General features: G+C 47.8%; 2 protein-coding genes across 4 annotated transcripts in view; both read right to left on the bottom strand.

The window, feature by feature from the left end:
• Positions 1-856, bottom strand: part of Tbcd (tubulin folding cofactor D) — a 159,392-nt gene extending 158,536 nt beyond the window's left edge. The window contains exon 1 of the mRNA XM_003464918.5: positions 556-856. Coding sequence (XP_003464966.2) covers positions 556-739 — 184 coding nt within the window. The 5' untranslated portion in view covers positions 740-856. The remainder of the gene's footprint in view (positions 1-555) is intronic.
• Positions 857-2,229: 1,373 nt separating this feature from the next.
• Fn3k (fructosamine 3 kinase) lies at positions 2,230-14,617 on the bottom strand. Of its 3 annotated transcripts, none has more exons than XM_003464917.5 (6): positions 14,294-14,617; positions 11,631-11,782; positions 10,321-10,412; positions 9,856-9,938; positions 3,338-3,460; positions 2,230-2,586 (listed from the first exon to the last, which is right to left on the bottom strand). In XM_003464917.5, the coding sequence occupies exons 1-6, from the start codon at positions 14,432-14,434 to the stop codon at positions 2,248-2,250; spliced, it is 930 nt and encodes a 309-aa protein (XP_003464965.1). In that variant the 5' UTR covers positions 14,435-14,617; the 3' UTR covers positions 2,230-2,247. The 3 variants fall into 3 exon arrangements, with proteins under 3 accessions (XP_003464965.1, XP_023418699.1, XP_063098422.1); XM_023562931.2 differs by lacking the exon at positions 14,294-14,617 and adding an exon at positions 13,926-14,254; XM_063242352.1 differs by lacking the exon at positions 14,294-14,617 and adding an exon at positions 13,686-13,916.
• Positions 14,618-15,629: the final 1,012 nt, after the last annotated feature.

Raw genomic sequence — 15,629 nt, 5'->3', positions numbered from 1 at the left:
TATACATGGGAAAGCACAGCTATGCAGAAAGGGACACACACCACTCTAGGGTGAGGGATAACTAAGCAATAATATTTTTAAAAACCTTGGGGGCTGGGGATTTAGCTCAGCGGCATAAGCGCCTGCCTTGCAAGCAGGCAGTCGTGAGTTCGATCCCCGATAAAAAGGAAAAAGACCAAAAAAAAAAAAAAAAAATCTGTTGAGACATCAGATGAAAAGGTCCACAAATATAGCTTTACTGAAATACAAAACTTTCACTATATCAGGGCTCGCAAGAAATTACCCATTGTAAGCAAATGTAAACGCCTGGACTGACCGAGGACCTGCGCGAACACCGCCCAGTCCTGCCCAGCCTGCAGACGCAGTCCCCGCCCCACGTGGTGCAGAGTGAAGAGCCACAGGCTGGTCCTGGAGCCGGGAGACCGCACCCCGAGCACCGCTAGCTGTTGCCTTTCCGGTCTCACGCCCTCCCTATCCACACACAGCGGCCCATGGGTTCTGGACCGAGGGAATAAAGGGGTCAAATCGCCGCCGCGCAGCCCGGCCAGCGCGCACCGCGGAACCGCTCCTGCGCCACCTCCCGCGCCCGGCGCTCGCCGTGCACCGCCTGCAGGCGGCCGAACAGAGCGCGGGTCTCCTCGCTCTCGCCGAACGCTTCCAGGGCAGTGCCGTGAGCTGGGGCGTCTTCCTCAGCTTCTTCCTCGGCGGTGTTCACGGCGGGATCGTAGCTCAGCGCCATCCCAGCGTGCACGTCGCTCAGAACCAAAGCAGCTTTCGGGACTACACCTCCGGGAGTCTTCACCTAGCAGCCAACAGCCCCGCCACGCCACGCCACGCCCCACGACCTCCCACCAGCTACGGAAAGCACCAGCTGCCAAAAATTCCCACACGGGGTCGCTGCCGCGGAAGGAGAACGCATGCGCAATATAACCCTAAACGAGGAGGAGGCGGAGCCCTCAACAATCATTGGACCCGAGTGAGAAGGTGGAGTCGGTGCAGAGGCGGGGCCTGAGCTCCAGTTGGGGGCGAGTCTGTGGGGCGGGGTTGACTCCAGAAGGGCGGGGCAAGGCGGGAGAATCCCCGGATTGCCTCTCGCCTGGCATACAGCCCTCAAAGTCCTGAGGAGTGAGCATCGGTTGGTCAGAGGGAGGGGACAAAACAAGCCTTGACGACAAGAAACAAACCAGTACAAGGTCCCACAGTTCTCTCCTAAGGTGATAAAATCTCTTAAAGGGTGACCAGGAGGAGACCTAAAAATAAATCTAAGTGCAGAGGGAACTTTGAAAGCCAGGAAAAGAGAACGCCACAATGCATCTAACAGAGCTGGTGATGAACATATTGTCAGTGGAAGGCAGAGGCTGAGCTGCGCTGAACTAGCATACACCAAGTTTAAGATACACAGTCAGCGGGGAAGGAGAGAAAAGCAGAGGCAGAGCAGCGACGTTTTTGAGACTTCCACTGTCATTTTGCAACAACATTTTGCAGCAGAGTAAGTGGTATGCTCACTCCCAGGCGCCAGGCAACTGCCGAGTCCTGAGGATAAGGCGACATCCTTCCAGCATCTGTTTCTTTAATTTTTGCATTACAGATACATTTTTATACAGAAAATAAAGTGATCATTTTCTCTTAACGACCAGGATGACATATGACTGTACAAAACACAAAATAAAGAGACATAGGTATCTTAAACTGAGGATAATCTAACAAACGTTGCTTGCAAGGTGAGGACAGGTTTGGCCTCAATCCACTGAGAGAGAACCAAGAGTCCCTGTCCTTCAGGTCCATGCCCCTTCCTCTAGTAAAGGGTCCCCTGCCCAAGATCTTCCTGATGTTTGAGCCCTGTCCAGGGTAACTCCTCATGAAAAGAAGCTGCTAGGGACCCTGCTAGGGGAGAAAGGGATCTGGTCAAATGGGCAGGCCTAACTGTTCCCCATAGGAGCCAGAGGTCCCATAAACAACTGTTCTTCACGGGTTAGGCCATGGTGACTCAGGCTGGAGGACTTCCCCCAGGGTCACAACTCTGCACATACTGCACAGGTGACCCCACACTGAGGCAGCCAGTCCTGCGTGGTGCAGCAATGGGTGCAGGGCCTGTTCCCAGATCCAGGTCCCTGCTGCCCTTCCTCTGGATGCCCTGCCGGTGTGATCTGCCCCACAGGTGGTCACCAGCCCCCTATCTGCCCCAGCCATGAGGGAGCCAGTGCCATGGGGGGACAGAAGAGAGTGACATGGCATGCAGCAACTTTATTAGGTGAGCAGCTTGTGCATGGTCCCCAGGGACGGCCTCCGGTATTCCAACCCGAAGTGATTCCAGTGGTTCAAGTAGTTGAAGAGCTGGTACAGCAGCTGCCGCCGGTCGAAGCCCGGGGCCTTGGGGAGTTTCTTGTGGTAGGCAGTGAAAAAAGACTTGGGGAACCCCCCAAACATCAGAGAGATCGCCAGTTCAAACTCGGAATGGCCATAAAAGCAAGCCGGGTCGTATACTATGGGCTCCTCGTTGTTCTCAGCCACATTTCCTGCCCAGAGGTCCCCATGGAGCAGGGCGGGCACAATCTCCAGGCCATGGAACATGTCTGGAATCTTTACCTGGAAAGGCAGGTGTTGCACAGAATTACCTTGGGACTCAAGCACCTTGCTATGAGTGACAATAAGCAAAGACAGCCATCAGCTGGCTCAGCATTTAGCCCCAGCACTGTTTACCAGCCCCAGCGGTCAGGGCGCCTGGCTAGACGGGTGTGACTTGTCCAGCTTGCCTTTTACCCCAACTTCATTTAGAAACTGTATGGACTGATTAATAACTTCACGCAAGAAAGAACCTGAGAAGTTATTTTATCATCCTGCAGAACACGAGCCAGTTTTGAACCTAAAAGCCAATCTACCATCTATTTCACTGCACATACAGTATGTTTCCCACCTCTTATATCCTGCTAGTTATTTCACTAACAAAATTCCACTGATGCCTGTGCACCTTGCATCAACACACAAATTCTGTGCCTAATCTGTTGAGTGTTATAATTTAAAACCACTCATTCTGGGACCTACCTCTTCACTACAGTTGACACATTCATGTTTTAGCAAAGGAAGAAGTGAGAAGAGTGGGCAGGTGTCACTCGTAATGAGACAAAGTGTAGTGGAGGCCACCACTCATGATCCCAGCACCTGAGAAAAACTTCAGCTGAAACATCTGGTTATCCAACAACTAGAACTGCAACTGTGGAGTAACTGGGTCATTATGTGTCCCTAAGTGGACCAGCTCTACTCCAGGGATAAGAACCCCATGAATGTTGTGGGATGTGCCAGCACAGCCTATTTCCAGAGAAGCAGCAGCTGTGCCCACCTGTAGCTTAGACCAGAGTTCTCTTGCCTCCCGGTCAGCGTAGTCCTTCTCAATGAGGTCCAGCTGTGCTTGTAGCCGATGCCTGGTGAAGAAGGTCGGCCAGTCATCCTGCCAGTCATTCACCTGAGGAACAAGAGGCCAGTGCTGCAACTCAGAGCCAACCTGTCTGACCCCATAGTAAGCACTAGAGGACAGGGCAAAATATACCTAGCAAGCCAGTAGAGAAAATAAATTAATCATAAAATACCCCAAAACAAGGAAGATAAAAAGGAAACAAGACAAAAAGGAGCAAGTAAATAAGAGTAAGATGATAGACTCAGACCCAAACACATCAGTATGCACATTAAATGCAAATGATCAGAAATAAATTTCTAATTAAGTGACAGAGGTTAAGAGATTAGAAAAATAAAGCAAAAGCCAACTCTAAATTGTGGGCAGAAATGTACTTTATATACAAAAGTAGATTAAAAGGATTGAAAAGTTGTACCATTGCTAAAACTAGTCAAGCTGGGCACAGTGCACACGCCTGTCATCCCAGCATGTGGGAGGCAAAAGCAAGAGGATCCCCAAGAGTTCAAGGCCAGCCTGGGCTACAAAGTGAGTTCAAAGCCAGCCTGAGCTACACAGTGAAAACCTATCTCAAAAAAAATAAAGGGAAAAAACCCTAAAACTAGTCAAAAGCTAGAGTAGCTATATTAATATAAAAAAGCTGATTTCAGAGCAAGCAGTATCACCAAGTGAAACAGTCACAATGAAAAGAGGTCAACTGAGGAAGAGGACATACTAATCCTAAACATTTATGCTTCTAATAACAAAGTTTAAAAAATACATGAAAATAAAACTGACAATTACAAGGAAAAATAGATCAGTCCACAATTATGGCCCACTATAGCTGAGTTCTGTCCTGCTGCGGAATCCATATGTTGAAATTCTGACAAAAAAGGTCCCTTTTCCCATCCTCATCGCAGTCCAGGAAGTTTAGTTTTGTAATCCCATGGAAATATTATTGCAGTTCTGGTGAGTTAATTTCAATCTATTACCTCCAGTGCAACCCATGATGAGAATAAAGACCCTATTTTATAGTTAAGGGTACCCAATGTCCAACCCAGATGAGGAGGGTTCATGGAACAAAGGCCTCGACCCAGAGTCTACCCCAGATTTTATCCATGAAGAAGGGAGTGGCTAAAGGATGAGTGACTGTGAGAATGGTGGGAATTACATGAGTACTATGAGCTGAACTAGGTAGGAGGCCTGAAAACAACTCTCAATATGCAGAGAGAAGGGTATGCAGAAAGACCAATCTTTAATGTTTAGAAAGCTGGTGCTTCAGTTCTAATGTGCAAACCTTTCTGCCCTGGGAAATCATAGTTTTTTATCTCAAGACTCAAACCCAGTTGATAGCTCTGGAACTGTGTGGCTCTGCCATCCCATTGCACTCTACCATTTAACGGGAGACACTGAGGCAAGGAAACAGGACTGTCATCTGGCTTCAAAGATTACACATCAGTACCTCAGCTAGCCCTATTTACATTGCTTAGCACCAATTGAAGAGCAAAGGAAATAATGTAGCCAGCCCTGTACATATCAGTACTTGGAGACAGGGACAGGTTTAGCCAAAATGGAGATAATTGGGCTGGGGATTTAGCTCAGCAGCATAAGCGCCTGCCTTGCAAGCAGGCAGTCGTGAGTTCGATCCCTGGTACCGATAAAAAGGAAAAAGACCAAAAAAAAAAATGGAGATAATTGCTGTGTATTTAAGGAGAGCCAGCCAGGTGGTCTTCTACACCTAACCCCCAAAGTGATTCTCTTTAGAGATAAGAGCTTCAGGAGGCAGTCAGGGTTAATTGAGATAAGAGTGAAGTCCTAATCTGGCAGGATTAGGAGCCTTATAAAAAGGAAGATGGAAGATTTTTCTGTCTCCTCACATATGCACACACATTAAGAAAATCTATGAATGTGACCATCTTGCCGGCCAGGAAATAGGCCCTCACTCAGCATCAAATGGGCCATGGGCCACTATCAGAGTCCAGACTGTACAAGGCTTAAATTGCTGACAGAAGGGACCGCTGGCTGTGTTGGAAAGCCTCATATTCATAGTGCTGTGAAATTCTAGAGCAGGAAAATTTTTAACCTTAGAGATCAAACATTCTCTTAATTGGTAATACTTAGTCTCTTTGTTTCGCAAGGCCCTGGTCATTTTTGCAGGCTTTTGCCTCTGACATGCCCTCTTCTTGCACCCCCTAAACTGTGAAAACCCAATAAATACAGTGATCCTGAAGAGTGTTTGTATTTACTCCCAGAGAGTTTTCTTCTTCCTGGATTCCCCAAAACTATACTACTTGTCTCTTATTTAAGCCTTTGCCATACATTTGTTTTAGATTGGGGGCTACACAAAGTCTCTAATGGGCTGCAACCTTGAACTTACACTGCCCAGACTTTAGAAATGTGAGAAATTAACCCACCAACTCTGTAGTATTTTATATGGCAGCCCTAAAATTAAAGAAGGTTGGAGATTATCTTTCAATAATAGATAGAAAAATAGGCAGAAAAAGCATGCAGATTTCAATACTATCATTTAACTGGAACTGGTTAGCATTTATAGGACACTCTAGCCAACAAGAGCTGTATGTTTCAGGTGGATATGGAGCATTTACCAAGATAGATCATGTTCTGGACCCTAAAAATAACTGAAAAGGAAATTTAGTCCTATATATAACTTCAGAGTATACTGTATAACCAACATAGAATTATATTATCAATAGAAAGACCTCTAGGAAATACCCAAGTATTTGAAAACTAACATTAGAAAAGAACTCACCAGGTAGAGAGATACACACCTGTAATCCCAGCACTCAGGAAACGTATTGGATATTAATGAAACAGAAAACAAAGAAACAAGAGACAAAATCTGTGTACAAAAATGTGGTTCTATGAGAAGTTCAGTATAACTGATAAACTTTTAGCCAGACTGACTAAGATAAAAAGACAGAAGATACATTGCCAGTATTAGGAATGAAAGAAGTGACATCAATACACAGTATACAGATTTAAAAGGATAATTTAAAAATATTTTAAAAACTTGTGCAGAGATTTGACAATTTAGATCAAATTGATAAATTCCTAGAAAGACACTAGCAAAGCTCTGTCAAAAATAAATAATGTGGGGGTGGGGATTTAGCTCAGCAGCATAAGCGCCTGCCTTGCAAGCAGGCAGTCGTGAGTTCGATCCCTGGTACCGATAAAACGGAAAAAGACAAAAAAAAAAAAAAAAAAGAAACAATGTGGCTGGGTATGGTGATTTACCCCATAAACCCTGCACTCTTGGAGCTTGTGACAAGAGGATTGAAAGTCTGAGTCCAGCCAGTGCCACTTAGCAAAATAGAAAGAACCTATCTCAAAATTTAAAAAATAATTATGGGTAGGAGGTGGCTCAACGGGATGGTCCTGGATTCAACACCCTATACTCTGAAACAACAGTAATAATAATAACGACAACAACAATTTAATAGCTCTACATCTATTAAAGAAGTTGGATTTGTAGTTTACATCTTCCCATAAAGAAAATTCTAGATATAGATGGCTTCACTGTGAACTCAACAAATATTTAAAGAAAAAAATACCAATTTTATGTAAACTTCCAGAAAAGTGATGAAGAATATATCTCATCTCATCCTTTTGGCCAGCATTACTCTTAAACCACAACCAAAGACACTATAAGAAAACTACAGAGGAATATCTCTAAGCATAAACACAGACATTCTAAAGCAGAAGTTCATTGAATAGAATCCAACAATTGTATAACAAAAATAATGCAGCATAACCAGGAGGAATATTTCTTAAATGATATAATTCACCCATATTAAACTCAAAAAAGAAAAGTCATATGATTACCACAAGAGATGAAGGAAAAGCAGTTGACAAAAATCAAACAAGCATTCTTGACAAGAACTCCCAGAAAACTAGGAATAGAAGGGAAGTTCTTTAGTTAAGTAACACCTAAGAAAAACCTCCTGCTAAGCTCTGATTTAATGGTAGAAGAATGAATCCTTTCCCCCTAAAATGAAAAAAGTCAGATGTCCACTTTACTACTTCTGTGGAACACTGTACCAAAGGCTCAAGGAAAATTAATTGAAGGTATATGAATTGGAAAGAATGAAGTAAAACTGTCTTTAATAGTAAATGTCATCATGTATGCAGAAAATCTGACAAAAATTTTTTTTAAATCTAGGCTGGGGAGCACATGCCTGGTATGCATGAGGCCCTGCATTCAGTGCTTAACCCCACTTCTATGCACACACACACACACACACACACGCACACAAACACACACACACACACACACAAGTATGGGTCTAAAAAAAGCACCAGAACTAAGTAAAATTAACAAGGTTGCAGGATACAAGGTAAGTATACAAAAATCAACTTTTAAATATTAATTATGTTTCTATAGACTGGCTGCGTCCCCCAAAACAAGCCCTGATACTTCTCTTTTTTTTGTCCTTTTGAGATAGGATTTCCTTGTGCAGTTCAGGCTGGCCTTGGACTCACTTTGTAGCCCAGGTTGGCAGGGACAACAATCCTCCTGTCCCAGCCTTCCAATTGCTGAGATTACAAGCAAATAATTAATTTGTTTTGAAAAGTCATTTCCATAGCATCACAAAACATGAAATATTTAGGGATAAATGTGACAACAGATGTGAAAAGACGTGTCGCCAAAACTGATGCAGAAGGATCAAAAGTTGAAGCCCAGCCTGGACAACTTAGCAATTTAGACCAAAAAAACCTGAAACAATGCTAAGAGAAACTGCAGAAAACCTAAGTAAATGGAGGGAATGTAACATTTTTATATATAAGAATTATCTATTATTAATATGATAATGTTCCCAAATTAATTAATTATTGCATAGGTTAATTATGCAATAATTGATGCATAGATTCATTGCAATCCCAATGAATCTTACCCTTTTGTTTAAGGAAAATGACATGAAGAGTTCACGAGAAAATGGAAATCCATGTGTGTATCATGACGTGGACTTTTCTATATGCAAGAGTTTCAGAATATTTACGGTAAGTGAAAGGGGCCAGACAAAAACAACATGCTTTGTGTCTGCCCTTTTACTGAATTCCATAAACACAAAGGATCAGCAGCTGTCTGGGAGCAAGAGTGGGAGGGAGAAGGAGATCACCAGCCAGTGAAGCAGGCGATCCTGCTCTCATAGGACTGTGGCCGAGTGGTTCATGGTACGTGAGTACCAACTGTACACTTTAAATAGAGAGATTTGGGCAGCTACACCTCAGTGGAGAACACAGGCTAATGTTATTTGAGGTCACCCAGGGAATCCCCCAGGAGGGAACTTTGGAGAGCACTCAGCCCCTAGTAGGCAATCTGAGAGACTTGGTCAGAACTCCTCCTGTAGAAGCCCTATGGGCTGGGCACGGTGGTCACTTGGCACTGGACTCACCCCCTAGTGCTACAGATACTTCAAGGGCAGGATGAGATGCCCCTCACCACAGCATGACAGTGAGACCCTCAAACTGAATCTACCCCTGTGACATTCCCCATTTGTCTGCCTGGGCTCCCAGTGCCTCAGCTCTGTCCTCCTGCTGGAGAGGACAAGTCCCAAAAGGCACAGCTTCCAAGCTAGAAGCAGGAAGTCAGGACCAGCACCCAGTCCCTCCACCTCTGCAGAGGGCCTGTGGTCGGCACACCCACAGAAAGGTTTAGCCACCCCCTGGGCTTCCATGGGCAGCTGCCACCTGCGCCTTATCCTAACAGAAGGGTAGGATCATGCAAGAGCAATGACCCACACTGTGAGGCTGGTCCTCTACTGTCCAGCTGCCTGGTCAGGGGTATCCCTTGGCCCTGGGCATTGGTTTCCTCAACTCTAAGGCAGATGCATAACATCACTCACATCGTTGCTAGCTGTGGCTGCTGGTGAGCTGAGCCATGCAAAATGCTTGGAACAGTACCTCCCATCAGTAGGGCATAAAGTGTGTCAGTTGCCACAGCTGACCAGCCTGGCAATCCCCACATGGCTCAGTTGGTGCTCTACATGTCTAAAAAGCCCACACTTCTATGTGGCCAGCAATGGCTGCAGTGCCTTCCAGGACTCCTCTGAACTCCCAGCAGTAAAAAGTCCAGAACTTGGCCTGCGCAGGACACTCTTGCGGCTCAAAGAAGGTGGACAGGTTTACCCAGGTTCTGGGGTCCTCCTGGCTGTGCTGCTGCTAATCTGAGCTAGTGCTCAGTTCCCTGCCAAGAACTCCATCCCCTATCCACCATGCCACTCCCAACACACAGAGTGATTCCCAACTGCCCCTCTCCCCAGGCCCTCCGAGCTCAGCTCAGCGGACCCCCCCACCTCCTGCCCTTGTGCCACATTCCCATCTGCCTTCAGAAATCTAGTGGCCAAGCTTACTGGTCACCGGAAGTCTGTCCCACTAGGGGTCCTGTGGAAAGCACAGAGTATCAGGAACCAGGCACCAGTTAAGCAGGGATGTCCTCAGCAGGTACTCACTTGCTGGATGAAGCCACAGAATGTCACAGTGTGGAAGCCGAACTTAGACACATATTGGCACCCAGCATCCTCAGCTCTGCAACCTATCAAAGAGACGTTGTGCTGAGCGTTGCTTGCGTCTTCTGGAATGCCAGACCTCATACAGCACCAGTGTGGGCCTGGGCAGCTCAAGAACACAGCAGCTTGAGGAGGAGCTCCCCTGGGGTTATGATGAAGAGCTGAAATACAGACCTGCCCAGACACTGCTTGGGGCAGGTGGCCCACAGGGTAGGCCTTGAAGCTCCATGAGCCAATCCCACTGGTTTATCAGCTCCATGCAAATTCTTAAAAATCTTGTTTCCATAATACGGGATAGAGGGGGATGTGTGCTGCTCAACCTAGGGTTGAAATGCTACCGAGAAATAGGTGGGCTGAAGTCAGAGGAGCCACAGGGTCAGAGCTGGGGACAGGCCAATCTGAACGCACCCACAGTGTTTTCCTTCTCTTTCAGCTTCTCTCTGAGCTTCTGATTGTAAAGGTGCAAATCTGCCATTTGCTCCCCAAGCTTTGATGCCTGCCTGAGGACAAAAGAAATGCAGCCAATTAAAGCTACAAACAAATCATCAGCACCCTGAGTGTTCCATTATAAAGATCTTCAAAGCTACTCTCCATTCTTTAAAAAGTAGAGAATGAACACCCAGACCCTTTCCAAAGAACAAAATGGCAAAGTCAGGCAAGAAGCCAGCAGCAGGTCTCTGCAGATGGCTCAGAGAGCCTGGCAAGGCAGAGTAGAGGGAAGAGCAGCTCCCTGCTCTGCAAACAAATGCAACCAGGAGCAGGAAAACAAGATGATGATTCAGGGACCACTTGAATCTTGCTGACAAATTGCTGGAAGCCAGATGTCTTCTCTACCCAAGTTTACACTTTGCACATTTTATACAATTATGCATGACTTTAATGTTTAAAAATGCAAGACTCCAGACAGCTATGAGATCAGCTTCCTTCAGCCCAAAACAGAGCTGACATTGGTGCCTGGTAAAGCACAAAGCAAGGGGTGAGTACAGACATGCTCATTCTATACAGCTTCACAAGAGCTAGACCAAAGCAGCAGCCATTTGTGCTCTGTAAAAATGGTCCCTAGTAAAAAAAAAAAAAGCAAAAAACAAAACAAAAAAAAAAACGGTCCCTAGTGCTGGACCCAGGGGGCACACACACCTGTAATCCCATCTACTCAGGAGACTGAAGCAGGAGGGTCACAGACTTAAGCCCCGCCTGGGCACCTTAGACCCTGTCTTAAAAAATAAATACATGAAAAAGGAGTAGGAGTGCAGCTTCGTGTGAAGGGCCCAGTCCATGGAGACAAACCTATGGCCCATGTGCTGCAGTGGGCATGCAGAGCGGCCCAGCACCAGCGTTTAGATTTAATTGCAATAAATAATTGGTTGGCACTCTGCAATAAATAATTGGTTTTGGGGTGCAGTTTGGGCACTCAAAGTTAGGGTTAGGGTTAGGAGTCCTGGAACAAAAGAAAAGAAAAAGGAAAAGAGAGGCTTCTGGGACCAGGCCATTGAGCAGACAGCTCAGCAGGGTTGCTTCCCATCTCTTTGTGTCCCTCTCTCTGTCACTTTTGCCCTCTGTCTCTTTCCCAGACTCTTTCCCCCTGTATGTGTCTGTGTGGACCCTTGTGTGGGTCCCTCTCAATCTGTGTGTCTCTATGTGGGACATACATGTGTATCCAGCATTGTGTGTCTCTCCACGTATGTACACGCGTGTGCCCCTTGTTCACTCCCACTCACCTGTTCAGACTCTTCATCTTCAAATGTTCCATCACAAAGGCGGCCCCACCTTTTGGCAGATCAATGACTTTTATAGGTCGAGGTACGCGCACCAGGCCTGTGCTGCGCAGAGCCTCCAAGCTCGCCATCTCCCCCTCAAACATCTGCCGGGCCTGCGTCCAGAAAGCTACATGAACAGGTCAGCTCTGCAAACTCCCACTCCAATGGGGTACCCTGCCAGCCAGGCCAAGCTACTTGTGACTCTTGATAAAAGACACCATGTGGGAATCACAAGCCCTGGGAGGCCTCAGCCTCCGGGGGAGGGGTGTACAGGGGATTGTGGGGCAGGACAATGTGCCTTACAGCAATTGTGCTGTGCTATGTGCTATGCTATGGCAGTGAGAGGCCAAGCCAGAGGGTACCAGGTAGAGCTAACCAATAGTTCTCCTGATGCCCACTTCCGCACTGCTCCCTAGTAAAGTGGACAGGGCACAGAAGAAGTAACAGGACACAAGTTCTGATTAGGGAAGGCTGAGCTGAGGTGTCTGCTAGGCCATGCCAGAGAACTGAAAAAGAGAGATACATCCTTTTCCCTCCAAAGCCTCCACTAGGACCCAGGATCTTCCTGAGACAGAAAAGAAGGGCTTGATGCTCTCCAAGACGAACTTTTTATTTTTTCTTTCTTCCAAGGCTTCCCTGAACACCTCAGAACCATCCCAGGATATCAGAGCCTTCACAGCTGCTCCTGGAGGCATCTGCTTTGGCTGTAGCAGGCTTTAGTTACAATGTCTCCACCCTGAAGCACTTCCGGATAACTCTGTCCAACCTTGGTTAGATTCCTGAGCAGACCTTCCCCTAGCAAAACTAAACAGAAAACCTGACATGGCAAGCCCATCTTTCTCTTCCCTTATACCGTGCTCAGGTCAGTCCCTGAAGTCCTAACAGAGACTCCTCCACATGGCATCTTCTTGCCTACTCATGATTTCCATCTTAAATAGAACAGCTTGAATTGATAACAACAAAGGGCACTGGCACCAAGAGTGGTCCACAGCCCAGGCTGGTAACACTGATGGTCCCTAGGAGCCAGAAAACAGAGAAAGCAGCAGAGAACTGCCAGGTGCTGGCATCCCTGGCTGTAGAAGAGTTACTGAGGCCTTCTGGCAGTGCTTGGTTCAGCTGTCAGCAGAGTGAGTAATAGAGGGCCACTGTCGCCATGAGCTGACGGCTGCTGGCATCCACAGCTCAGTGCTATTTTAACAGTAAAAGAGCCACATTTTGCCTAACCAGGATTTCTACCTAAACTGAGCAAATAAAGCTCTAACCAACTGGTAAGAAACATGCACACTAGTTTTCTGGAGCACTGGCACAAATATCCCAATTTTAGATTAGGTGAACTCTCACCTTCGATGATGCTTTGGTGAAAGACATGCATTTATGAATGTGGTTTGTGAAGACTCCTACATATTGAATCGCAAAACAAAGTAAAGCTTGTGGATGAGACCAGAGCATCTACTACCATGCAGGAAAAGAACTCCACTCATTAACTCAAAGTACCCCAGGGGAAAATCAGGCACAGCATCCTCAACCTGCCAACCTGCCTCGGAGTTGTGAAGTAGTGCCAAATATCCTTGAGGTGGGAAGGCACCCCTGGATCCTAGCCAGACTCCCAGGATGAACCTCCAAACTATGGAAGCAGACAACACACAAGATTCAGACTGTATCCCAGCACACAGGAGGCTGAGGCAGGAGAATCGCTGTGAGTATGAGACCTGCCTTAGCTACAGAGCAAGACCCCATCTCAAAAAAAAAAGATTCAGGCTACTTACATCACTTGCTCCCACATCTAGGCATAAAGGTGGAGCAGTCAGCTGGGACTAGATTCTAGTCTGAAATCAGGTGCTTTCATGATTCCCTAGGCAACAATGCCAGGAACCCAGGGCAGGATGACCCCAACCCCACTGCACTGTGACTCATCCCGATGGCAGTGCAGCCAGGACACTGGAGACTACCACTCTGGGCTTCTTTCCTCCTCCACGGCCAGCAACCACCCCCCTCCACTGCTGGACAACTGCCCACCTGGACCAGGCCCTCTGCCCACAGGCCACAGGGCCTGCTTTGCCCACATAGATTCTGGGTCAGCAGCTGGTCTGCTCTCTCAGGGTAAGGCTGGCTTCCTTTATTTGTGTCAGTGCTTAAACTGACACTTAAACTGACACAGCCTTGAACAGGACCGAGGTAAGTGGGCCCAGGAACGGGGGTGGGGTAAGCATCCCTGGTGTCGTTAGATGACAGGGCGAGCATTCCTGTCTCTCCCACCTGCTGCGGAGGACTGCTACTGGAGCTGAGCCCAGCAAAGCACAGAAGTAGCCCAGGGCCTTGCCTCCACCCATGCACAAATATGAAAACAGCCTGCTGGCGCAGGGGTGATAGCACGCGCTGCACCCCAAGGTTCTCAGAGTTTGAGGCAGGAAGATGAGAAGTTTGAGCCCATCCTGGTCAAGTGAACGACTTAGTTGAGACCTTGTCTTAAAATCAAAAACAAAGGCTGGGTTCAATCGTCAGTACCGCAAACAAAACAAAGCAAAAACAAAACCGTAGGATCCCAAGAAGCACACTGCAGCAAAAATAATCTCCGGCCTCACGGCGGCTCGCCTGACGCCCCCTCCCCCGTCACCACCTCACACCTGCGTCTTGTGGTTGACCTTCACAAACACTGGTCCTGCGTCTGTGTCGTAGGCGTGGCCCTGGCTGATGTATCCCGCCCCGGGGCTCCCAAAGGCCCGCAGGGTCGCAGTGCGCAGCTCGGTGCGCAGCAGCTGCTCCATTAGCTCGAGCTCAGGGTACCGGGACTTGGGGACGGCGACAAAGGCAGCGGGTCCTGGGGCGCGGGTCTTGGGGAGTGGGAACAGTGACAGGGCCGCAGGAGCGCGGGGTGCAGAGACAGGGACCGAGGCGGCTGTTGGACCCAGGGGCGGCCCTCGGGTGCGCGCTCCCGGTGCGCGCTCCACTGACGCGCGTGCCTCTGCTGCTGGTGACAGCTGGCCCCGTCCACAGAGCTCCCTAGGCCTGGGCCCGCGTCTGCTCTCCTGCCCCAGCCCTGCTTACCCCGGGGAGTGGGACCCCAACCCTGGTCCCAGCTGCTCTGGAAGAGGAGAGGGAACCACACAGAAGGGGTATCCCCCATGTCCACACGGCCTGCCTGCACGGTCTGGGCACATGTAGACCCACCTCACACACCACTCGCAGAGCCATGGGGACATGGATTTAGACAGCCCTGCTCTTTACCCACACTTCTCAGCACAGGATTTAGCGGGGGCCTTAGCTTCCTCTGGGAAGCCTGGGGCCTGACTAGGTTCCCACACACTCCAGGCAAGGCTGGGACTTAGGGGCAGCGTCAACGACAGCGCTGACCACGCGCTTGTGTCTATGAGAGATAGTGGTGGCTCTGGGGACTGTGACAGCAGAGACCAATCCCACCCAGGGTGGGGTGCTGGCCACAGAGAAACTGGCTTCAAGACACATGGACGGCGTCCAGGGGCACCTGCACGCGCGCAGTGGCACGGACATCCCATCCCCCATCTTCATGATGCAAGAGCGAGCCCAGGGAAAGAGATCAGGGTTAAAGCACACTTACTTACTGAGGGTTTTCTGCCGTTTGTTTTGTTTTATTTGGTTTGTGTGTGTGTGTGTGTGTGTGTGTGTGTAGTACACAGGCTGAACCCAGAGCCCTTGGACCCAAGCCCTTGTCCCCGAAAATAAGCCCTAGCATAATTTTCTTTGGGGATGTTCAAATACAAGTCCCAGCCAAAACAAAGCTGGGACTTTGTAAGACCACCAGCCAGACAGGCGTATTTAATACATCTGTTGCAACACATGATGGGCATACTAAATTCTAAAATAATAAATAATATTCTTAACATGGATACCTAAATACTGAGAAAGTAAATTATCATTAAGGCATTGTGAATACACAGGTGGGAGCCTTTTTGAACAGACAACTGGAAATGTCTTGGGGAGGTA

This window comes from Cavia porcellus, unplaced genomic scaffold (genome assembly GCF_034190915.1).
Source record: "Cavia porcellus strain 051 isolate PalLab524CR breed Dunkin Hartley unplaced genomic scaffold, mCavPor4.1 scaffold_32, whole genome shotgun sequence".
Lineage (NCBI taxonomy): Eukaryota > Metazoa > Chordata > Mammalia > Rodentia > Caviidae > Cavia > Cavia porcellus.
This window is presented reverse-complemented; position numbering and strand designations above follow the sequence as displayed.